General features: G+C 42.1%; 2 protein-coding genes across 3 annotated transcripts in view; one reads left to right on the top strand and one right to left on the bottom strand.

Moving 5' to 3' along the window:
• The window catches only part of MSH6 (mutS homolog 6), a 36318-nt gene extending 33627 nt beyond the window's left edge, over positions 1-2691 (top strand). Inside the window, exons 9-10 of the mRNA XM_044292043.1 lie at positions 52-251; positions 2528-2691. Coding sequence (XP_044147978.1) covers positions 52-251; positions 2528-2600 — 273 coding nt within the window. The 3' untranslated portion in view covers positions 2601-2691. The remainder of the gene's footprint in view (positions 1-51; positions 252-2527) is intronic.
• Positions 2614-25061, bottom strand: part of FBXO11 (F-box protein 11) — a 109993-nt gene continuing 87545 nt past the window's right edge. Inside the window, exons 11-23 of one of the 2 annotated variants that reach the window (XM_044292044.1) lie at positions 24920-25057; positions 16951-17168; positions 14652-14737; positions 14466-14560; positions 10901-11023; positions 10163-10248; positions 9985-10061; positions 9764-9907; positions 9403-9513; positions 8280-8387; positions 6607-6715; positions 4063-4161; positions 2614-3980 (exon numbers count right to left, since the gene is read on the bottom strand). In XM_044292044.1, the coding sequence (XP_044147979.1) occupies positions 3851-3980; positions 4063-4161; positions 6607-6715; positions 8280-8387; positions 9403-9513; positions 9764-9907; positions 9985-10061; positions 10163-10248; positions 10901-11023; positions 14466-14560; positions 14652-14737; positions 16951-17168; positions 24920-25057 (1524 nt within the window). In that variant the 3' untranslated portion in view covers positions 2614-3850. The remainder of the gene's footprint in view (positions 3981-4062; positions 4162-6606; positions 6716-8279; positions 8388-9402; positions 9514-9763; positions 9908-9984; positions 10062-10162; positions 10249-10900; positions 11024-14465; positions 14561-14651; positions 14738-16950; positions 17169-24919; positions 25058-25061) is intronic. The other variant, XR_006388869.1, reaches the window with a different exon arrangement.

Below are 25061 nucleotides of genomic sequence, written 5' to 3'. Positions count from 1 at the left end.
GATTTCAGAATTTCAAAATCTTTGTACTAAGCAGATCAACATCTCTTTTAGGCTTGCATGGTTGAAAATGAATGCGAGGATCCCAGCCAGGAGACAATAACGTTCCTTTACAAGTTTATTAAGGGAGCTTGTCCAAAAAGCTACGGATTCAACGCCGCAAGACTCGCCAACATTCCTGATGATATCATTCACACTGGTCATAAGAAGGCACAAGAGTTTGAGTGTAACATTCTGTCTGTCAAGATATTCAGGTAGGTTTCTATGATCTAAGGATTTGTTGCACTCATGATGTGAATTTTCAACTGCTGACCTAGTTAAAGTTTGGATGTACCTGAAAAGGGATAATTCTCATCTCAGACACTTATGGCCTAGGCTACACAGGGGACCTTCACTTGATTGCTGTTTCTGGAAACCTAGCCAGCAGAACCAGAGTCTCAATTTCTGTAACTCCAGCTGTTTCTGGAAATCTAGACTCCTATCACAGCCTGAGGCCTCATGCACACGACCGTTGTTCCGTTTTCCATGGACCTATTGACTTTCAATGGGTCCGTGGAAAAATCGGAAAATGCACCGTTTGGCGTCCGTGATCTGTGTTTCCAGTCTGTGAAAAAAAATATGACCTGTCCTATTTATTTTATTTTTTTCACGGACCCATTCAAGTCAATGGGTCCTGTGAAAAATCACGGATGCGCACAAGATTGTCATCCGCGTCCATTTTTTCCTATCATTTCAAAGGCAAAGTTGACCTCCAAAAATCAAGGAAACACATGGAACGCCGTGGACCGGAAAAAAGGCTGTGTGCATGAGGCCTGATTTGGTGGTCAGTGGGTGCTCTATTCAAGACAAAACACTTTGTTTTATTTATAAGATCTCAGATACTTATGGGCATGACAAGAGGGGAAAGTGGTATCGCTATTTTTTTTTCATATACTACAAAACTGGGAACTGCTGAGCTCTCACCCCATAAGGCCCCTTTAACCCAAATGATACTGATTGGCTCATGAAACTCGCACCATTTTGCAAGTTCAGTTTTGTCTGCAATCAATTTCAGTTTTTTCCATACGTCTGCAATCTGGTTTGATGCGTTTTTCATTCGAGTGAAAAAAACAGAAGGTTTACCAACAACACTTCCTAGCAGCCATCAGTGAAAAATGAATTACATCCAGATGCAATGTGTTTTCCACTGACGCTCCATTCACTTATGTGGCCAGGGCTACATGAAAAATGCAGAATATAGAACATGCTGCGATTCTCATGCAACGCAGCACCTGCACTGAATCATTCATTTCAATGGGTCTATGTGTTCACGTCACACATTGCACCTGTGTGAAAGGAGCCCAAGTGTTAATTAGAGCACAAAGGTTAGACAGACGAGTCTGTTCCATATGAGAAACTCACTGTGCGAGTTCCTGTTCTGACCTCTGCGCTCTGACAGGATTGTACAGCATGATGATTTATAAATCTGTGTCCATGTAAGGCTACTTTCACACTAGTGTTCGGGTGTCCGCTCGTGAGCTCCGTTTGAAGGGGCTCACGAGCGGACCCAAACGCAGCCGTCCAGCCCTGATGCAGTCTGAATGGAGCGGATCCGCTCAGACTGCATCAGTCTGGCGGCGTTCAGCCTCCGCACAGACAGGTGGACAGCTGAACGCTGCTTGCAGCATTCGGGTGTCCGCCTGGCCGTGCGGATCCGTCCAGACTTACAATGTAAGTCAATGGGGACAGATCCGTTTGAAGATGCCACAATGTGGCTCAATCTTCAAGCGGATCCGTCCCCCATTGACTTTACATTGAAAGTCTGGACGGATCCGTCCGAGGCTATTTTCACACTTAGCTTTTTTTTTTTTTGCCATTTTAATGCAGACGGATCCGTTCTGAACGGAGCCTCAGTCTGCATTATTATGAGCGGATCCGTTCAGAACGGATCCGCCCGAACGCTAGTGTGAAAGTAGCCTAAAACATGGAATCTATTGTATTACACTGATGCTTACAGTGTAATTCAGGGATACAGCATTATGACTTTGAAAACATGCAGAATTTCGGGTTCTCCCCCCCCCCCCCCCCCCCCCCCCCAGCTTACAACTCAGTTCATAGGAGAAAAGGCCTCATGCAACCAGCAAAAAACAGAAGCCAGCACTATAAATTGCCTATACTTGTCTGCAGAACGGATGTGGACAGCACACTGAGTGCTATCCGCATCTTATGTGGCCCCAAACAGTCATATGAATTGGCCTATTAAGATCACAGATCATTAGGTAACGGAACTCGCACAAGTTTCTCATTGAACTCTAGCTTTAGGGCTAATGGACACAACTATGTATTTTGCGGTCTGAAAAAAAAAATACAAATGACAGCTGGCATGTTCTTTTTTTCAGAACAGAGAATGTGCATGAGCCCTTACATTGTGTGCACTTGCCATTGTTGCAGTTTTTTTTTTTATAGTTTGTGAATATGAAAGGCTGATAACTAAATCAGGTGCAGTTTTACAATGAACCGTATTTTGACACTTTTGGTCTGCTTTGTGCAGGGAGCTCTGCGGTTTACTGGAAAGAGACCTCTTGGACAGACAAGCAGTTGGCAAGCTCCTGGCGATGATGTAATAACAAAAGTACAAACAGTGATTTTTGGTGTTTATTCACAAGGCTGGTTTTCACACATTATGATCTAATAAACTTTATTTTTTAAAAATGACCATATTTCCATTTTCTTTCCTAGGAAATTAAACCCCTTTTTTTAATTCATACCTACCCTCTACATAATGGTTATTGAATACTCCACAATATATTAAGTCTAGATGTTATGGTACATGCATACACTTTCAGGCTGTTTGATTACCCACTGTCACCAATACATATAAATGGGGAGAGAAACAAAAAATAAAAAGCTATGAAACTTTATATATGCTTGTCTCAGCTTCATAAAGCAGGAAATCTCACAATTTCCAGCAGTGTACAAGTTCCAGGCTGTTCAAACAAAAAATGAACAGTAACATACAGGAGCGCTCGGAGGAGACTACAGTAAACTTTCAACCAAAGTCAACACCTGCCACTTCCCAGGGAGGGAGTGATAGAAGCTTAAACGTGGAGCTTCGGAGACTCCTCACAACTGTCCTCTGCTTGGGGGAGATATGGACATGAAAACTGTTGCAGGGGAAGGTAGGAGAGGAAAGGAAACAACATTCTAACTTTTCCAAAAGGATACCAGAAAAATTGCTGGATTAAGATTAGTGTTTTCCTCTTTCATAGAAAGAACATAGATACTGGGACATGAGTACAGTTTACAGCAATGCTATGGTGTGCTAACAAAACAGGACACTTTCAAGTACAATAAACTTTGCTTGAAATTAAATAAAAAAAACTACATGAGATTAAAGCATTAAAATATTTCAATCTGAATACGTGTTAAAAAAAAAATCAAAAGAAATGCAGAAGTGCTAGCTCACATTTTACCATGTTACAAAAGCAATTGGTACCCATGTCCGTGTGTACAGCAGCAACAACTGCTGCCTGTCTACAGAATAGGACTACTGCACATTAGGCTGTCCGCCAGGAGTAAAACCACCAGCAGGAGACTGCCTCTATACAAACAGTAGCTTCTTTCTCTTCACTTCTGAAAGTCTGAGTAATGCTTAAAAAAAAATGCCCAGTTCCTCCTTAGATCCTGAGTCAACAACATATTGCCTCCTCCAGCTCTGCTTCCTTTTTTTTGGCAGGTTGAATATCATCACATCAACTGGTTTCCAGAAGTGGGCAATTTTTTTGTTCAGCTTTCTTCTTTTAAATTTTTTCCAAAAGAAAACAAAAAACTTTAAACATATCTGTTACAATGGCAGGACTTCCCCTTCTTAAGTTCAGTTGTGTTGCAAAGTATTAGATTCTATAGGAGGAGCAGAGTCATATAATGTATCTGTGTCATGTGTGGGCTCTCCAGCTAATGTGCAAGGATTAGACAGTGTTCCAGCACCACAGTCACAGAAGAACCTGGACAAAGAAAAAAAAAAAAAAGTGCATTAATGAACTGACCACCATCAACAATCTGACAATAGAGGCAGTGTAGACTTACCTATCGTGTCTAATAAACTCTACATCATGGCCTTGGTGACATTTCTTAATGCAGTTCACACAGATGGCGTTGCGGTCTGTGGTGTTACAGGTGTGACATCTGAAAACCAAGAAAAGTGTAAGACATTATCTGTATGTCTCATTATTAGTATAAAGAACTCAGATTCCAACCCCATGTTTACAGGTGTTTCCAACTTTATTTGTACAGAGGTGACAGACAGTTCAGTGGTCACTGTAAACATTGCAGCCCAGACTGGAGAAGAGTCCTAGCTCTTGTAACAAGCTCCTTTTAAAGGCAGTGTGTTAAAGGATTTTCCAAAGTGAACAACCCCTTTAGGTTTTATTGGTAGAGTCACCTGGCAATGAGCTGATCGCAAGATCTGAAAACCTGGCAAATAGTGTTTGACAACCCTGCAGCAGCAGCACACACAATCCTGGCCTCCCTAGATGCACCATTTTGCTACAATATTTTTTATTTTTTTTTGTAAAGTAAGCCGACAAATGTGCTCCAGAACCACTATGATAAACAGTCTATCTTCAGACTGCCCCCATCTAGACCTCTTTAAAAGGGGTTTTCCAGGCATTTTAAGAAATCAGTTCTTAGTACAATGCTGTGGAAGAAAAATTGTTTAGTTAGTACTCAGCCTGGGTGCTGACCGGATGTGTGCCCTTCTCTTCCTATTCAGCTGCATAATAGTAAATGCAGCTGAAGAGAAGACATCTTACTAACTTATCTTTCTTCCACAGGATAGTGCAAAGGACCGATTTGCTAAAATGCCACAAGAACCTATTCAACCCTTTAATGACTACCCATACGTATTTTTACATTGGTCACTAAAGGGCCTTAAGGCTGGGCCACCACTGCTTTTTTACAGCGGCCCAGTCTAAGCGCTGCATGGGTCTCACGGGGACCCGGCTCTCACAGCCCAGACCAGCAGGTGTGCCGATACGGGCTGTTTAACACTTGACATGCTGCAGACAATGGCGCCTGCCGCATGCAAACTGCTGACAGAGGGAGTGGACTCCCTCTGTCTCCCATCCGTACCCCGCAAATGCGATCACGGGGTGCCGATGTGTGTGAAGGCTGGCAGGGGTCTGATTTAGGCCCCAGACCAGCCTTCAGTAATTTCCAGCAGGCAGCGCCCTGGTCAATGTTAGAATAGAATTGCAATTAAAATGCTATGCACTATAGGGATAATGCATTGCATTTTAAAAGCAATCAAAATACTGTCAGCTACCCCTTGTGGGACTATTAACAAAGTGGTAAAAAATAAATAAAATACATTTATTAAATTAAATTCTATTAAAAAAAGGTTACGCTTTTCCCCACTGAAAATACATTTTTCAATAAAAAATAAATATCCCCATATGTTTGGTATTGATGCATCCGTAACAACCCGGACTACATAAATTATCCCCAACGGTGAATGCCGTAAAAAAAAAAAAAAATCAAGCCCTCACACCACTACATAGAAAGAAAAATGTTACGGGTCTTGGAAAGCAGCAATGCAAAAACTTTTTTTTTCTTCTAAAAATAAAAAACTATGTATTTGGTTTCACTGTAATCGTACTCACCCAGATATTGTTATTTATACAGAAAAATGAACGCCATAAAATTTATAATTTAAAAATGCAGTGGCAGTATTACTCTTTTTCCCATCTCCCTCCCAGAAAGCTATGTCTACCCCAAAATGGCACCATTAAAAACTACAACTTGTCCTGCAAAAAACAAGCCCTCATAAAGCTATATAGATGGAAAAATAAAGGTATAGCTCTAGTAACTAGATGATGAAAAACGCTTAGTCACTAAGGGGTTAATAAATCTGTAACACTATAGTCATACTCCCTGCTCTCCTAGCGGATAATACTAGTAACCTTCAGGGCAGTAGAGGCAAACAATGCCCTACATTTTTCCAAAATCCACCAAATCTGCCCACAAGTGTCACATTCCCCCCAGGCCTGGAGACTGGGAGTTAACATCTCCATTCTTTATAGTCGGGCAGCCGTATCTTCCATCAGACCTATTCTGCCTCTTAGACCTCCATAAACAGTTGCTTTTAGGGTACAGCCACATAATGCAGTTTTGAAAACCCCAAAAAGGAGAGAATATATATATATATATATATTCATTTATTTTTAAGTGGCAAATATCCTGTACACTTTTGAATTCTAATTTTGGCTTCCAAAACTGCACCAGGAAACCTGACCGTGTGACCATACCCAAAAGTCTGCAGATGGGTCCCAAGGCAACCACAGAATTTCTTTTATTTTCCTCACCTATCCTGCAGTATTTCCTCCTATAATAGCGTCTGATTGCAGTGCATACCAAATCAGCTAACATTTCAGATCCCTTACTAGTGCACTAATGAAAACCTTTCCAGTTGAACATAAAATGTATCTTCACAGGGGAAGTCATTTTAATAGTGTACCAGGAAGTGTGAGCAATTGCAGCATCCACACTGTATAGTAAGCAGTAGCACAAATCTAGAAATCTGCAATGTAAAGGTATTAGCTGTGACCGCATAAGAGCAAAATGGAATGTTACCTGTAAAAGTCATGCATGGGGTAGCTGGTGTAACTTGATATCTTATATAGACACTGGCCTCTATTGACTGCTTTTTCTATGGCATCTTGATTGTTCATTATTTTATTATCTGCAAGAAATACAAAAATAGGACCGGAATACTTCATGGTAACATTCGCCCATTGCAGACTAGAAAATAATGTAGCTGCTTACACTAAGCAGCCCATATTAACTGAAATCTGAATGATCTATATGAACAACCAATATTTCATGCCAAAGTACAGATTGGAATCTGTCAGAAAAGCAGGGAAACCGTTTCCAAACTTTTCCTTAACTTAAGGGGGGTGGGGGTGTCACTTCAGAAAATGGCATTTATCATGCTGAGAAAGTTTTCAGTTGTATTGTGATTATCCATATTGCCTTCTTTGCTGGCTTGATCAATTTTTCCATCACATTATACGCTGCCCGTTTCCATTGGGTTATGACCACCCTGCAATCCAGCAGCGGTGGTTGTGCTTGTATGCTATAGGAAACTGCACCAGCCTCTCTGGTTGCCAGGATTGCACATAGGCCAGCGCTTTTTGCTATAGTGTGCAAGCACGACCACCACTGCTGGATTCCAGAGTGGCCGGAATCCCTTGATACGAGCAGCGTATAATGTGATGGAAAAATTACCAGCAAAGGAGACAATATGGACAATCACAATACAATAGTAAGTGCCCTGTATTAAAAGGGTATTCTGGTTACTTCACGTTATCCTCTATCCACAGGATAGGAGATAACTATTAGATTGGGTCCTACCAATCACGTAAACGGGGGCCAAGTACCCCCTGCAGCCCCAGATACATCCCCCCTGAAATGCACAGAGTGGCGGATCCATTCATTTCTATGGGAATTCTGGAGATAGTGGAGCACTATATTTGGCTATTTCCAGAACGCCCATATAAATAAATAGAGCAGCTTCAAGGGGTACAGTGCCCCCATTCTCATGATGAGTGGGGGGTTCCAGCGCTCTAATAGTGAGATAAGATAGGGAATAACTTGAAACAACCCAAATACCCCTTTAACAGCTACATGATAAAGGTCATTTTTTATTGAAGTGAGTGAGTTAATAGTATGACCACACTAAAACCCAGAGCAAAATCTGTACGGTTTGGTGCATTTTTTTACCACTGCAGATTATTCGCAGGCTCGCAAGGTGTGGCTGTGCCCTTACAAAGACTTTCCTGCTCCTCTGTGATACAGTTTGGTATAAAATAGTATTGGCCATGTTACCACCGAGTGCAAAGCTGGACAAGTTACTTCCAGTACACTCGGCACCTAGTGTTCTACCCTGCCAGCTAGCAGACCACAGAAGGAGAAATAGATAAAGTCTTCCACCAGTAGCACCTCCTGCTGTCTTCAAGTCTGAACTCTGAATGCAATATCATTGGTTTTTGGGTATGAACCAACAGATAAAAACAATCTTATAGGGAAAAAAGGGAACTTAGTAGAAACTTATTTGGGATCAAAAACCTATAGTGGGTTATGTGGACAGGTGAAATATAGAGACACAAAAAATGTCAGCCAACATCTATCTGAAAAATCTCCACAAAATATTACATGACTGAAAGTAATAACTTGTGTTGGTTAATAGCAGGCATCTCCTGTGTAGCACCACTCATTCGGTGTGATAAGCCACGGGCGGCACATACCTTTCATAGTAACGTTAACACCAGATGCCAGAAATAGCCCTCCAAATCGGTTGTTGAATATCTGATTGCCTTCTAGGGTCGCAGTCGCATGGTTTGTAATTTCAATACCTGCAAACGAATAAGACATGAAGAAAACTGTAAACCCCAATCCTCAATACATCAGCAGCCCGTGTCTCAGCGGCTATTATGCTATACAGGAAACAGAGCTGATTTCCAGCAATGCTCTAATATCAGGATTTCTGTAGGAGAAGGACCAGTTCAAGTCTAGAACAGGGAAAGGAAGGAAAACTCATCTCCCTGCTTGTTGTCCTGCAAGTTAACAGGATATGGGCCACTGTCTACGGCAACTTGTACTCTTAAAGGGAACCAGTCAGCATGAACGTTCCGTGTACCCTCAGCAGGAGAAGCTGAGCAGATTGATATATAGTTTTGTGGGAAAAGATTCAGTGTAATTTGTATTTTATACATTTAGATTCCTGCTCAGTGACTGACAGCCTTCTCCCTATGACTGTGTATACAGAGAGCTGTCAATCACCGATAGGACCGCCTCCTAGACTTCATAGCACAGAGGGAGCAGGAATTTAAATGTATAAAATCACATGTTTTACGGAATCTTTTCCCACAAAACTATACATCTGCTCAGCTCCTCCTGCTCTATAAACACCATGGTCAAGGCGACAGGTTCCCTTTAACATGCAGCAGACAAACTGCTGTAAAAACAGTCTTTTTCTGCTGAGCTGCTCACTTGTGCTGAGAGAACAGGAGGAATAATAGGGTGCTCTGCGCCTTGGGGTAATGCTGTACACACACTTCCCTAATACACAATGATTGCTTCACTGCATTATTAAAGCTAATGACACCCAATATAAGATGGTTAAAAACATTCACACCATAGTTATGGCTTCTGGTATAATGGAGCCATGTCAGCTAAGTCTAGTCAGTGATGTAACCCTGGCATATTCTTGCAATTTTTGAAGCCTAAATCAGGTGTTGAGAAAATATTAGTAACAGATACTTTTTTTTAGATCCACTCCTGGTTTTGGGCTTCAAAAACTGCACCAAAAAACCAGAACGTGCGGCAGCAGCCTCAAATTTGGGTCAGTGATTATTCCATGATACCAACCTGCAGCAAATCCATCAAATATCCGATTTTTCCGTAAGACAGGGTGACTGTTGGTGCTAATTAGCACGCCGGCTTGAGCATTCCTGAAGATGTCATTTTCCTCGAGCAACCCTGCCACACACACAATGACCAAGTTATCAGAATGTGCAGTTTATATGTAGTGACAAAATAGATTCCGTTGTCTGCTTTCTGTGATGCAAACAGGTTTAGGAGCGCATAAAATAAAACCACCACTAGGTGGCACCTTATTCTATTTAGCCAATGCTCTAACTTGCTCCTCGATAAGCTTCCCATATGCTTATTTCATTAGAACCGGCACGAGTAACCTTATGTGCACTACATAAAAGGGCAATCGCTTTACCTCTGCCACCGTTAAATATACAGATGCCGCCATCTCGTCCATCGTGGATTTTGTTTCGCCGTAACGTTGGGTTGCTATCTGTTTTGATCCAAACTCCAGCCATTGCATTGTCAAAAATCTCATTGTCCTCAATAAATCCAAGCCCTGTGTAAGAGGCACTGCGGTTAAAAAACTGGTTTAGAAAAACCTGCCAGCTGCACGGTCACATTGTATCGACTCACCAGAATTGTAGACTAGTATCCCGCCATTCTGACCTCCCCAGATCTTGTTTCGTCTAATTTTAGGGTTGCTTCCAGTTCTAGAAATAAATGAATACCAGAAAATTGGATGTATTACACTGTAAGTGTACCTCTGTGATAATATAATATATTCCTCAAGAAAACTGACTGTAAATCTTACCGTATCTGAACACCAGAATACATGTGGTTATAGATGTCATTGTCTTCTAGTACTCCATGGCCATTGTCGTAGAAGTATACTCCAACCTACCAAGCAAGAGCAGAAATAGATTTTTAATTTTTTAACACTTTTTAGGCCAAAAACACTAGCCAGATAGTACACTAAAATCTATAGTAAAATATAAAATGCACTACACACAAAGAATTATGGTGGCACTTTGAGTGTTTTTATTCCTCAATGCAGTACACTAGGGGCATGGCCTTATTTTCTGGCATTTTTCCCCATTGGTTTCTCTATAGGACTTTAAAAAAAAAAAAACATGTGTACAAATGTGGAAATAAAAGGCAACAAAAAACCAGCACGAAGTTCAGTTTTTTTTTTTTTTTGTTTTAAACACTGAAAACAGGGGTGAGCCCAGAATTATTTGTGTATATGATCTATTCGAGCTTGGCTCTTCTGCCCCTTCATTTTAGCATTAAGTGGTGGTCTCAGTACCCCGACCCCCACCAATCAAAACTTGTGACAGGTCACAAGATTTTGGTTGGTCTGGAGGAAGGTGAGGAAGTTGCAGTAAAATCGACGGCATGCTCTATTTTGCAGGGCATTTGCTGCAGAGTCCACCTACAGTTTTCATGTTACAGAGCTCTGGGATAAAATGTGGAGGATCCAACGACACACGGAAGAGCCATCTTGATATTTAGAGGAGAACGCCGCAGTAGAGAACAGTCGGATACGTACCTGTTTTCCGCTGTGTATCCTGTTCCTCCGTAGCACCGGAGTACTTCCTGTTGTCACCCAAACACCAGCCAAGGTGTTGCTATACACTTCATTCTCTTCAATGACGCCCTGCCCTTTTTCATGCTGGGAATGAAAAGAATCAACCACAATCAACCCCGACATTAAAATGATACCCAAATTAAGACTGTTCAAGATTTTGTTCACAGTGCCGTTATAGCTGTTATGATGTGGCAATGTGCTGAGCCCTCGTTCATCGGGCGCATCTTTTATGCAGCACATAAAAATCATTGCTTGCTGGCAGCAGATCTTCCTGTGTAAACCGGGATGTGCTGCCAGCAAACAACCCGTATGGGACAAGTGATCGCATCTTCAGTCACAATCAGGCAATGTTCATGAACGTTTGGTTAACCACTTCAACCCCGCTAGCTGAAACCCCCTTCATGACCAGAGCACTTTTTACACTTCGGCACTACACTACTTTCACCGTTTATCGCTCGGTCATGCAACTTACCACCCAAATGAATTTTACCTCCTTTTCTTCTCACTAATAGAGCTTTCATTTGGTGGTATTTCATTGCTGCTGGCATTTTTACTTTTTTTGTTATTAATCAAAATGTAATGATTTTTTTGCAAAAAAATGACATTTTTCACTTTCAGCTGTAAAATTTTGCAAAAAAAACGACATCCATATATAAATTTTTCGCCAAATTTATTGTTCTACATGTCTTTGATAAAAAAAAATGTTTGGGCAAAAAAAATAAATGGTTTGGGTAAAAGTTATAGCGTTTACACACTATGGTACAAAAATGTGAATTTCCGCTTTTTGAAGCAGCTCTGACTTTCTGAGCACCTGTCATGTTTCCTGAGGTTCTACAATGCCCAAACAGTAGAAAAACCCCACAAATGACCCCATTTCGGAAAGTAGACACCCTAAGGTATTCGCTGATGGGCATAGTGAGTTCATAGAACTTTTTATTTTTTGTCACAAGTTAGCGGAAAATGATGATTATTATTATTATTATTTTTTTTTCTTACAAAGTCTCATATTCCACTAACTTGCGACAAAAAATAAAAAAATTCTAGGAACTCGCCATGCCCCTCACGGAATACCTTGGGGTGTCTTCTTTCCAAAATGGGGTCACTTGTGGCGTAGTTATACTGCCCTGGCAATTTAGGGGCCCAAATGTGTGAGAAGAACTTTGCAATCAAAATGTGTAAAAAAATGGCCTGCGAAATCCGAAAGGTGCACTTTGGAATGTGTGCCCCTTTGCCCACCTTGGCAGCAAAAAAGTGTGACACATCTGGTATCGCCGTACTCAGGAGAAGTTGGGGAATGTGTTTTGGGGTGTCATTTTACATATACCCATGCTGGGTGAGAGAAATATCTTGGCAAAAGACAACTTTTCCCATTTTTTTATACAAAGTTGGCATTTGACCAAGATATTTCTCTCACCCAGCATGGGTATATGTAAAATGACACCCCAAAACACATTCCCCAACTTCTCCTGAGTACGGCGATACCAGATGTGTCACACTTTTTTGCTGCCAAGGTGGGCAAAGGGGCACACATTCCAAAGTGCACCTTTCGGATTTCGCAGGCCATTTTTTTACACATTTTGATTGCAAAGTTCTTCTCACACATTTGGGCCCCTAAATTGCCAGGGCAGTATAACTACCCCACAAGTGACCCCATTTTGGAAAGAAGACACCCCAAGGTATTCCGTGAGGGGCATGGCGAGTTCCTAGAATTTTTTTATTGTCGCAAGTTAGTGGAATATGAGACTTTGTAAGGAAAAAAAAAAAAAAAAGAAAAATCATCATTTTCCGCTAACTTGTGACAAAAAAAAAAAAAAAATTCTAGGAACTCGCCGTGCCCCTCACGGAATACTTTGGGGTGTCTTCTTTCCAAAATGGGGTCACTTGTGGGGTAGTTATACTGCCCTGGCAATTTAGGGGCCCAAATGTGTGAGAAGTACCTTGCAATCAAAATCTGTAAAAAATGGCCTGTGAAATCCGAAAGGTGCTCTTTGGAATATGTGCCCCTTTGCCCACCTTGGCTGCAAAAAAGTGCGACACATCTGGTATCGCCGTACTCAGGAGAAGTTGGGGAATGTGTTTTGGGTGTCATTTTACATATAACCATGCTTGGTGAGAGAAATATCTTGGCAAAAGACAACTTTTCCCATTTTTTTTATACAAAGTTGGCATTTGACCAAGATATTTTTCTCACCCAGCATGGGTATATGTAAAATGACACCCCAAAACACATTGCCCAACTTCTCCTGAGTACGGCGATTCCAGATGTGTGACACTTTTTTGCAGCCTAGATGCGCAAAGGTGCCCAAATTCCTTTTAGGAGGGCATTTTTAGACATTTGGATCCCAGACTTCTTCTCACACTTTCGGGCCCCTAAAAAGCCAGGGCAGTATAAATACCCCACATGTGACCCCACTTTTGGAAAGAAGACACCTCAAGGTATTCAATGAGGGGCCTGGCGAGTTCATAGAAATGTTTATTTTTTTTGCATAAGTTAGCGGAAATTGATTTTTTTTTGTTTTTTTCTCACAAAGTCTCACTTTCCGCTAACTTAGGACAAAAATTTCAATCTTTCATGGACTCAATATGCCCCTCACGGAATACCTTGGGGTGTCTTCTTTCCGAAATGGGGTCACATGTGGGGTATTTATACTGCCCTGTCTTTTTAGGGGCCCTAAAGCGTGAGAAGAAGTCTGGAATATAAATGTCTAAAAATGCATTTGGATTCCGTGAGGGGTACGGTGAGTTCATGTGAGATTTTATTTTTTGACACAAGTTAGTGGAATATGAGACTTTGTAAGAAAAAACAAACAAAAAAAAATATATATTTCCGCTAACTTGGGCCAAAAAAAATGTCTGAATGGAGCCTGACAGGGGGGTGATCAATGACAGGGGGGGGGGGGGGGGGTGATCAATGACAGGGGGGGGTGATCACCCATATAGACTCCCTGATCACCCCCCTGGTAAGGCTCCATTCAGACGTCCGTATGATTTTTACGGATCCATGGATCGGATCCGCAAAACACATGCGGACGTCTGAATGGAGCCTTACAGGGGGGTGATCAATGACAGGGGGTGATCAGGGTGATCACCCCCCTGTCATTGATCACCCCCCCTGTAAGGCTTCATTCAGACGTCCGTATGATTTTTACTGACCTACCTGTGTCCTCTGGTGGTCGATCCTAACAAAAGCGACCACCAGAGGACCAGGTAGCAGGTATATTAGACGCTGTTATCAAAACAGCGTCTAATATACCTGTTAGGGGTTAAAAAAATCTGATCTCCAGCCTGCCAGCGAGCGATCGCCGCTGGCAGGCTGGAGATCCACTCGCTTACCTTCCGTTCCTGTGAGCGCACGTTCACAGGAAATCCCGGCCCTCGCGAGATGACGCATATATGCGTGACTCTGCGCAGGGCCGCCGCCGCCTCCTCCGGACCGCACATCTACGTTAGGCGGTCCGGAGGTGGTTAATTCATGATAATAGCCCGTTCCTCAGCCTAATCAGATGCGGGTTTATAAAACACTCACCACATAAATGCCGCCATGCTGACCGTCATGTATTTTGTTGTGTCTGACAATAGGGCAGCTGTTTGTGCGGATCTGAATGCCCGCTAAAGCGTTGCCTGTAGATAAAGGGAAAGAAATAAAAAAAATGACGATACTGATATAAAACGCAAGACAAATGAATAACCTACCGGTAACACCACAACTCACCATATATGTCATTTTCTTCTATAAGGCCTCTTCCGTCACCAAAGATATACACTCCACCTTGGTGTCCATTAAAAATTGCATTTCCCCTGGAAAAACAGGGAAAAAAAATATTTTGTCACGTGTGGATGGTACAAAGTAACACGACGACCAGTAGGATATCAGTGCGAGGGTATATTCACATGCGGCAAAAACCACAAGACAAACCTCAACTCCAACTTTCTGCTGCACAGGCTAAGGGCTCATGCACACGACCGCATGCATTTCGTGATCCGCAAAAGACGGATCTGCAAAAAATACAGGCGACGTCCGTGTGCATTCCATATTTTGCGGAACGGAACAGCTTGCCCCTAACAGAACAGTCTTATCCTTGTCCGTAATGCGGACAACAGTACACGTATGCCAATAAAGATTGAAATATAAGTATCATTTATTAACACAATTTACAAATGACAATCCATACATAAACTCAAGTGCAGGAGAAAGGCGACATCCACAACAGGAGACACAAATGGTGACTCAATCCGTATTATACATAGTACATAATACTAAAGTGCAAGTACATATAACCATCTCATACAATAAACAGTCTATTTACCCATTATGTGTCTCCTCTGGGATGCGGAACGGACATACAGAAATGGAATGCACACAGAGTAGCTTCCGTTTTGGTTTTCTTTTGCGGACCCATTGAAGTGAATGGTTTTGCCCGCATAAGGTCCACAAAAAAAAAACGGAATGAACACGGAAAGAAAATACGTTCATGAGCCCTACAGAAGATGGTATATGTCTCGGGGTAAATTCACATCACATTTTATGCATCAGTTTGAGGGGAAAAAAAAAAAAGGATACAAAAATTTGCTTTCAAAAAGTATTTTTTTTTTGTTTTGTTTTTTTACACAATGAATCTATCAGTCTGAGGCATCCATTTAACATTTACCTTTTTTGCATATGTTAAACAGATGGGAAAAACGTGATGTGAACCCTGCCTTACAATTTAATATGATCTCATGATTGAGGCTAGTTTCACACTGGAGTTCACAGATCCGGCAGGCTGTTCCGTTTGAGAACAGTCTGCTAGAACGCCATCCAGCCCTATTAACTATAATGGGGACAGCGGAGATTCGGCAAATATTACGAGAATCAGCCGGACAAAGACCACCGATTCCCAGCATTCTATACTGGAGGAGCCTGCCGGAATGCTCTAACGGCAGTGTGAAACAGGCCTGAATAGGTTTTCCAGGATTATTTTTTCTTCAGATCAGTATCCGATTGATGAGGATCCGACACCTGGGCCCGCTGCCCATCAGTTGTTTGAGAAGGCACCTGCAGTAGCACCATGGCTTTCTTGCAGCTTTCTCTAGGCCATGTGAAGTCACGTACATCAGTCACATGGCCTAGGCACAGCTCAGCCCCACTGTAGTGAATGAGGCCAAACTGCGATAACAAGCACAATGCGATGCGATCTATGGCACTGAGCTTAGTGAGGAGAGAGAAGGCTGCAGCACTAATGTGAGCACCGATGTCTTCTCAAACAGCTGATCGGCAGGGATCCCGGATGTCAGACCCACATTGATCAGAGGATAGGTCATCAGTTAAATAAGGTTGCGGTAACTTGCAGTCACAATGCTAACCCGTTCACTTGCATTATATTGTGACATACAGTAAGTATCACAATGCTGCAATCTTTTGCTGCATGACGTGACGTCCTTATGTAGCCCCCCCAAAAAAGGGGGTTAGTCAGCACGCTGCCATGGCAAAGACCAACACTCCCTGAACTTTATGGCGGCCATTATGGCGCATAACAGGTAGTATTTAGTGTTAGCACCCGTCTAACAGAGATCGCCTTGACATACGGCAGACGGGCTAAGATGATTTTGTACAAAATGCATTGGCCAAGCATCTCACTTTATAAATAAGCGTAGCGTTAGCACTATTGTACTTTATCTGATTTGCAGGGTGCTGCTGCATTGTCTTTTTTTCCCTTATGTAGCCCCAGCCATAGTCATCCGTGGAGATGTTGATGCAAACGGCGCACAAGATAATCTACTAGAGCCGCCTCCAACCTGTGGCTGTGGAGAAACTGACTCATCAAGCCCTGACAAGTGCAGGCATGCTGGGAGTTATAGTTTCACAACAGATGTGTAAGCATATCCTGTACAAGCTTCAATAAACATAACCAGGATCAGCTTTCACACGTGTATAAATCTCAGTATATTTGGACGAATTCTCCAGCTTGACGTCACTGATGCCAGGCAGGAGACTAGAATAAAATGTGTAAAAGACAAATGGATAGACTTACCGTATGGTTGGGTCACTATTTGAGGTAATCCAAACACCAGCAAAATTGTTTGCATAGATTTTATTCTCCAGGAACTGCCCTCTCCCTTTTTCGTGGACGTAAATTCCTCCAGTCTGGCCGTGGTGGATTTCACATCTGACCACTGTGGGATTGGCATAGGCTTTTACTTCAAAGCCGGCTATTCGATTTCTATGTATGATGCAGCTTTCAAAGTAGCCCTGTAATCAGAATGTTATATATATTTTTTTAAAATAACCTAAAAGTTAATTTACTTGACTTCAAATTCAAGAAAGGATTAAAGCATGTAGTAAAGAAACCCAGGCTCCGACTACAGTAAGGGGTAGCTCTGTCTTGAAGCCATGTTAAAGATTACAAGGACAATCCCTCCATCTGAGGTACACGCTAAATGAAGGTTGATATTGTGATGCGAACAAGGCCTTAATATGCTTGCTACTAGTCAAATCAAGAACAGGAGTGGTCCTTAAAGGGGTTATCGATACCAAAAGAGTGGCCCAGACCAGCCTGAACAAGGGTGGGGGTGATTCTCACCTGATCCCGTTGCTGGATCCATCCTGCTGGGCACCTGGGCCGGCTGTTCCGCTCCCACGTGCGCTGAGGACATCATCTGTCGATGGAGGCACGTGTGACTACTTCAGCCACAGGACGCATCAGTGACCTGCTTGCATGTGACGTCATGCATGATGCAAGGTGAGCAGGTCACTCTTGTTGTCACATGTGCCCCTATCAACGGATGTTGTCTTTGGCACATGTGGGAGCCGACCTACTGTCCCGGGAGCCCAACAGACTGGATCCAGCTGCGGGGACCAGGTGAGCATCACCCTGGGTCAGGCAGGTCTGGGTCACTCTTAATATCAGATAACCCCTTTAACCTGGTATTACCGTTTCTGCAGATAGAGGTTATTCACAATTACACAGTGGGGCTCATTTATCAATGCCTGGCGTTTTACACTGCCAGAAGATGAGCTTAATTTATTACAAGGTGCACACCTCATCATAAGTTGGGTGTATCATCCGGCAGTCCATGCGCCCAGACTGGAGTAGTTTTCAGGCGTACATGTTAGTGAGTTTGGTGGGGCCATGGCCTGGACACCACCACTCGCCAGGACAGTGTAAATATGCCTGTCCAACAAAATAGTGTTGCATGGGCATTTAAAAAGTCACACAAAGGGGGTTTATGGCTTTTTTTTTTTATGGCAAAAACTAGCGTAAGCTTCTTTGTAAATGACCCCCAATTTTTCAATTCCTCACGTATTTCAAGATCTCCAATTGCTGTCCTTTAGTAGAAAACCTCAATGTTTTACTTCAGTGGATAAAAATCTGTCCAGGTCCACGGCTTGTTATAGGAAATTGTGCAAATTGTCACATGACCAGGACAAATCTTTATCCAATGGAAGTTAACAATTGAGGGTCCTACTAATGACAGCAAGCAGAGGTTGCAAACATAAGGAAAGAGTATATCAATATACAAAATATAATCTTTATTTTATGAACGCTTACACCAATTAATAAGCCAACATACTTAGGCAGGTTTAGGACAGCGATATTGCGTTCTCATTTTAGTGTCTGTTTTATGACGACACTAGTGTCTGTTTTATGGCTGCATTAAAGGGAACCTGTCACCACTTATGCTGCTCCATCTGACGCAGGCCCTGCAGTTGCCCAATAGGGCCAAAGGTAGGGGTCCCAGCATTTCAGTCAGGGTCTCCGTTACTGGTTCATGCACCACTCAGGTAGGGCAACAACAAAAAAAAAAAAATTGGTGACAGATTCACTAAATTCCTTTAAAGGGATTGTCCACTTTTGAAACACCTATGACCTATTCTCAGGATCGGTCATCAATATTAGATCTACGGGCGTCTGACACCCAGCACCCACACTGATCAGCTGTTTGAAGAGAATGCAGCGCTCGTACCATTACTGTGTTCTCGTCATTCGCGAGCAGTGTAATTACAATTCCGCTTTTCCCATTCACTTCAATGGAAAGGCTCCGTCCTATTCACTTGAGTTGTAATGTAAATACACTGCTCACTACTACAAAGCCGACACCAAGCAAGCGACAGAACGCAGTGCTTGTACAAGCGCTGCATTCTCTTCAAACAGCTGATTGGCGGGGGGTGTCGGACGTGGGACGCCCACAGATCTGATATTGGTGACCGATCCAAAGAATAGGTCACTGATATTACAAAAGCAGACAACCCCTTTAAGGCCTAAGAGCATACACTGCTAGTCATTCACATGCTGTACGATGGGTTATAAATCAGATTATGCTAATCCACAGAAAGGGTGTGCTCACAGACAAATATTGTCTATATAGAACACGCTAATCCCAAAATAATCAGGTAGTAAAGACTTTGAGGTGAAGCTGCTGAGAGGGATATTTATGGAAGAGCAAGTAATATCTGTTACGTGAAATGAGAGGCGTGCTGGGATAAGTCGAGACAGTAAGCATTTATAACGGCATATATCAGAAGATATTAACCCGATTCATGCGTCACATGTATGGTGCAGAGCTTTAATCCAGAGTGCCCTACATCTGTGAGGCCAGTTTAAAGGCAATCTGTCACCACCAATCTCCCTATTAACCCCTTAAGGACATAGGACGTACCGGTACGCCCTATTTCCCGAGTCCTTAAGGACCAAGGACGTACCGGTACGTCCTGACTTTAAAATCGGCATTCCGGCGCCGCAGGGGTTAATTTGAACAGGATGCCGGCTGAAATCATTCAGCCGGCATCCTGTTAAAACGCCAGGGGGGGTCATGTGACCCCCCCCGTGTCGGCGATCGCAGCAAACCGCAGGTCAATTCAGACCTGCGGTTTGCTGCGCTTTTTGCAGTTTCTGATCCCCGCGGTCCCTGACCGCGGGGATCAGAAACTTTAGAGTGCCTAAAATCAATATAGTACACCCCCCCTGCACCCCTGCATGAGTTGATGGCGGCGGGTGGTGCAGGGGGGGTGTCGCAGGCGGTGGGGGGCGTTGCGGGAGGCGGGCGGTGCGGCAGGCGGGATCGCGATCCCCCGCCCGCCTCCTATTGCGTAATCGTTGGTGTACAGTGGGTATACCAGGGTGCCAGCACATTGCTGGCACCCTGGTATAAACGGCTGACATCGTTGATGCGATGTCAGCCGTTTAACCCTTTCCATACAGCGGTCCGTACGGACCGCTGTATGGAAAAGGTTAACAGTAAGAGGGAGCTCCCTCCCTCTCCCATCGGGGGGCTGCTGTGCCTTTGCAGCCCCCCGATGGAGAGGGAGAGAGCCCCCAGAGAGCCCCCCGAAGCCCCGTCCTCACCCTTCCCCGTCTGCGAAGTTCTGACCATAACTGAGCAGACGGGGAAGGTTCCCATGGCAACAGGACGCCTGCTCAGGCGTCCTGCTGTCCATGGTGCTGAACAGATCTGTGCTGAAAGCATAGATCTGTTCAGTGTAAGTAAAATACAGTGCAGTACCCTATATAGAGTACAGTACTGTATTTTACAGACATCAGACCCACTGGATCTTCAAGAACCAAGTGGGTCTGGGTCAAAAAATAAAAAGAATAAGTGAAAAAAGTTAAGATAAAAAAAAAAACATTTATCACTGAATAAAAATTAAAAAAATAAAATAAACTACACATATTAGGTATCGCCGCGTCCGTAACGACCTGATCTATAAAACGGCCATGTTACTTTCCCCGCACAGTGAACGCCATAAAAAAAAAAAAAACTATGAGAAAATTGAAATTTTGCCCACCTTACTTCCCAAAAAAGGTAATAAAAGTGATCAAAAAAGTCGCATGTACGCCAAAATAGTACCAATCAAACCGTCATCTCATCCCGCAAAAAATGAGACCCTACTCAAGATAATCGCCCAAAAACTGAAAAAACTATGGCTCTTAGACTATGGAAACACTAAAACATCATTTTTTTTGTTTCAAAAATAAAATCATTGTGTAAAACCTACATAAATAAAAATAAAGTATACATATTAGGTATTGCCGCGTCCGTATCGACCGGCTCTATATAAATATCACATGACCTAACCCCTCAGATGACCACCGTAAAACAAAAAAAAAAAACGGTGTAAAAAAAGCTATTTTTTGCCATCTTACGTCACAAAAAGTGTAATAGCAAGCGATCAAAAAGTCATATGCACCCCAAAATAGTGCCAATCAAACTGTCATCTCATCCCGCAAAAAATTAGACCCTACTCAAGATAATCGCCCAAAAACTGAAAAAACTATGGCTCTCAGACTATGGAGACACTAAACAATTTTTTGGTTTTAAAAATGAAGTTATTGTATAAAACTTACATAAATAAAAAAAAATTGTATACATATTCGGTATCGCCGCGTCCGTGACAACCTGCTCTATAAAATTACCACGTGATCTAACCTGTCAGATGAATGTTGTAAATAACAAAAAAAAAAAAGTGCCAAAAAAGCTATTTCTTGTTACCTTGCCGCACAAAAAGTGTAATATAGAGCAACCAAAAATCATATCTACCCTGAACTAGTACCAACAATACTGCCATCCTATCCCGTACTTTCTAAAATGGGGTCACTTTTTTGGAGTTTCTACTCTAGGGGTGCATCAGGGGGGCTTCAAAAGGGACATGGTGTCAAAAAACCAGTCCAGCAAAACCTGCCTTCCAAAAACCATGTGGCATTCCTTTCCTTCTGCGCCCTGCCGTTTGCCCGTACAGCGGTCTACAACCACATATGAGGTGTTTCTGTAAACTACAGAATCAGGGCCATAAATAATGAGTTTTGTTTGGCTGTTAACCCTTGCTTTGTAACTGGAAAAAAAATATAAAAATGGAAAATCTGCCAAAAAAGTGAAATTTTGAAATTGTATCTCTATTTTCCATTAAATCTTGTGCAACACCTAAAGGGTTAACAAAGTTTGTAAAATCAGTTTTGAATACCTTGAGGGGTGTAGTTTCTTAGATGGGGTCACTTTTATGGAGTTTCTACTCTAGGGGTGCATCAGGGGGGCTTCAAATGGGACATGGTGTCAAAAAACCAGTCCAGCAAAACCTGCCTTCCAAAAACCATGTGGCATTCCTTTCCTTCTGCGCCCTGCCGTTTGCCCGTACAGCGGTCTACAACCACATATGAGGTGTTTCTGTAAACTACAGAATCAGGGCCATAAATAATGAGTTTTGTTTGGCTGTTAACCCTTGCTTTGTAACTGGAAAAAATATATAAAAATGGAAAATCTGCCAAAAAAGTGAAATTTTGAAATTGTATCTCTATTTTCCATTAAATCTTGTGCAACACCTAAAGGGTTAACAAAGTTTGTAAAATCAGTTTTGAATACCTTGAGGGGTGTAGTTTCTTAGATGGGGTCACTTTTATGGAGTTTCTACTCTAGGGGTGCATCAGGGGGCTTCAAATGGGACATGGTGTCAAAAAAACTGTCCAGCAAAATCTGGCTTCCAAAAACCAAACGGCGCACCTTTCCCTCTACGCCCCGCTGTGTGGCCGTACAGTAGTTTACGGCCACATATTGGGTGTTTCTGTAAACGGCAGAATCAGGGCAATAAAGATACAGTCTTGTTTGGCTGTTAACCCTTGCTTTGTTAGTGGAAAAAATGGGTTAAAATTGAAAATTAGGCAAAAAAATGAAATTCTCAAATTTCATCCCCATTTGCCAATAACTCTTGTGCAACACCTAAAGGGTTAACGAAGTTTGTAAAATCAGTTTTGAATACCTTGAGGGGTGTAGTTTCTTAGATGGGGTCACTTTTATGGAGTTTCTACTCTAGGGGTGCATCAGGGGGCTTCAAATGGGACATGGTGTCAAAAAAACTGTCCAGCAAAATCTGGCTTCCAAAAACCAAACGGCGCACCTTTCCCTCTACGCCCCGCTGTGTGGCCGTACAGTAGTTTACGGCCACATATGGGGTGTTTCTGTAAACGGCAGAGTCAGGGCAATAAAGATACAGTCTTGTTTGGCTGTTAACCCTTGCTTTGTTAGTGGAAAAAATGGGTTAAAATGGAAAATTAGGCAAAAAAATGAAATTCTCAAATTTCATCCCCATTTGCCAATAACTCTTGTGCAACACCTAAAGGGTTAACGGAGTTTGTAAAATCAGTTTTGAATACCTTGAGGGGTGTAGTTTATAGAATGGGGTCATTTTTGGGCGGTTTCTATTATGTAAGCCTCGCAAAGTGACTTCAGAGCTGTAGTGGTCCCTAAAAATTGGGTTTTTGTAAATTTCAGAAAAATTTCAAGATTTGCTTCTAAACTTCTAAGCCTTGTAACATCCCCAAAAAATAAAATATCATTCCCAAAATAATTCAAACATGAAGTAGACATATGGGGAATGTTAAGTCATCACAATTTTTGGGGGTATTACTATGTATTACAGAAGTAGAGAAACTGAAACTTTGAAATTTGCAAATTTTTCCAAATTTTTGGTAAATTAGGTATTTTATTATGCAAAAAAATTAATTTTTTTGACTTTATTTTACCAGTGTCATGAAGTACAATATGTGACGAAAAAACAATCTCAGAATGGCCTGTATAAGTAAAAGCGTTTTAAAGTTATCAGCACTTAAAGTGACACTGGTCAGATTTGCAAAAAATGGCCTGGTCCTTAAGGTGAAAATGAGCCTGGTCCTTAAGGGGTTAAACGGTTTACACAAGCACATAGCTGTGGTTCACCAGATTAATCCTTTAGCTACTAGCACTGTACATGTACGGCGTTGGAGCGATGTGTAAACATGGCACCCGCTTGCATATGCAGCGGGCGTCATAGCCGGCAGATCTCTGATGTTTCAAACAGCAGAGATCTGCGGCTAATTACTGTAACTGGCAATAATGCCGATCGCGGTAATTAAAGGCTTTAGATGCCGTGGTCACGCTTTCCGGGCTTCCTACCAATACCCCATGCGGCCAATTGAGGCATTGGTAGTTGCGCTGAACACTACAAGCCTCGCTGACAAGGCTGATAGTGTTCATGCTGCAATTCTTATTTTGGCCACCAGATGGCAGGCCAGGATAAGAAATGAGCAATTTTCAGTGTAAATCACATTAAAAAAAAATCCCTGATAGAACAAAATAAAAAAAATAATTTATAGGCTCATATTTGAGTTTCAAAAGCATGATAAAAAAAATAAAATAAAGAAATGTAAAAAAATAAATAAAAATTATATGAAAAAGTTTAAAATATCCCCCTTTCCGTATAATTTAAAAAATATAAACATCATGGGTAGAGATGAGCGAATTTCAGGTCATGAAATTCATTCACGCTTTGTTTACTGGTAAAAGGAAAATTGTGCTATGGATTCCATTACCACGGATCATGACAATTCCATGACGGAATGCATATTCGTTCCATCATAATATAAGTCTATAGGCTGCAAAACGGATCAGTCCTCTTTCCGTTATGCAGGGGAGTTCTCTCATATAGCTATGTGAATGGATATATATAAAAAAAAAAGTTATGGCTCAAGGAAAATAGGGAAGAAAAATAAAAAAGCAAATACCTCCGGTAGTGAAAGGGTGGAAACACTTAATTTGGTTGATCTGAGGCTCCATTCCTGAGTTATGACACTATTTCTTAATGTGCAAATTAGGCATCTAGTGCAATGAGGGCGTTGCCATTGTTCTTGTTACACCAAAGCTCCTCTGCTTTCTGTGGCCAGCCCTTCCCTCACTGCTGTCCCACTGCCTGGCCACGTCAATAAAAGCAGCGAAGGAGGGACTGACCACAGAAAAAAATTATATAAAACGGCCCATGTAATTCTCAAATAACTATTAGGAGAAATAAAAAATCATCTAAAAAGAGCCCAAAGTGTCAAGTCAAAAACATCACAAAAATGATGAATAGGCCACCAAATAAAGTTAGGGGTAAATCACAAAAAGGTATGATCATTAAACCTTCCTGGTCATTAAAGGGTTAACGAAATAATAAAGAAAAAGAAAAAAAAAATAGCAGAAAGGGACAGAAACAGAACTCACCATGCCATGGTCAAACGTGAACACGCCAACATCCCGGCCGTGGTGAATATGGTTTCTCCTAATGATTGGGTTGCCATGATTTTTAACCCATATCCCAGCTAGAGCGTTATTGGAGATCTCATTGTCTTCATAAATACCCTAA

Source organism: Bufo gargarizans, chromosome 4 (assembly GCF_014858855.1).
Source record: "Bufo gargarizans isolate SCDJY-AF-19 chromosome 4, ASM1485885v1, whole genome shotgun sequence".
In the NCBI taxonomy this organism is placed as follows: domain Eukaryota; kingdom Metazoa; phylum Chordata; class Amphibia; order Anura; family Bufonidae; genus Bufo; species Bufo gargarizans.
The sequence above is the reverse complement of the archived record's forward strand: the minus strand, read 5'-3'. Positions and strand labels throughout refer to the sequence as shown.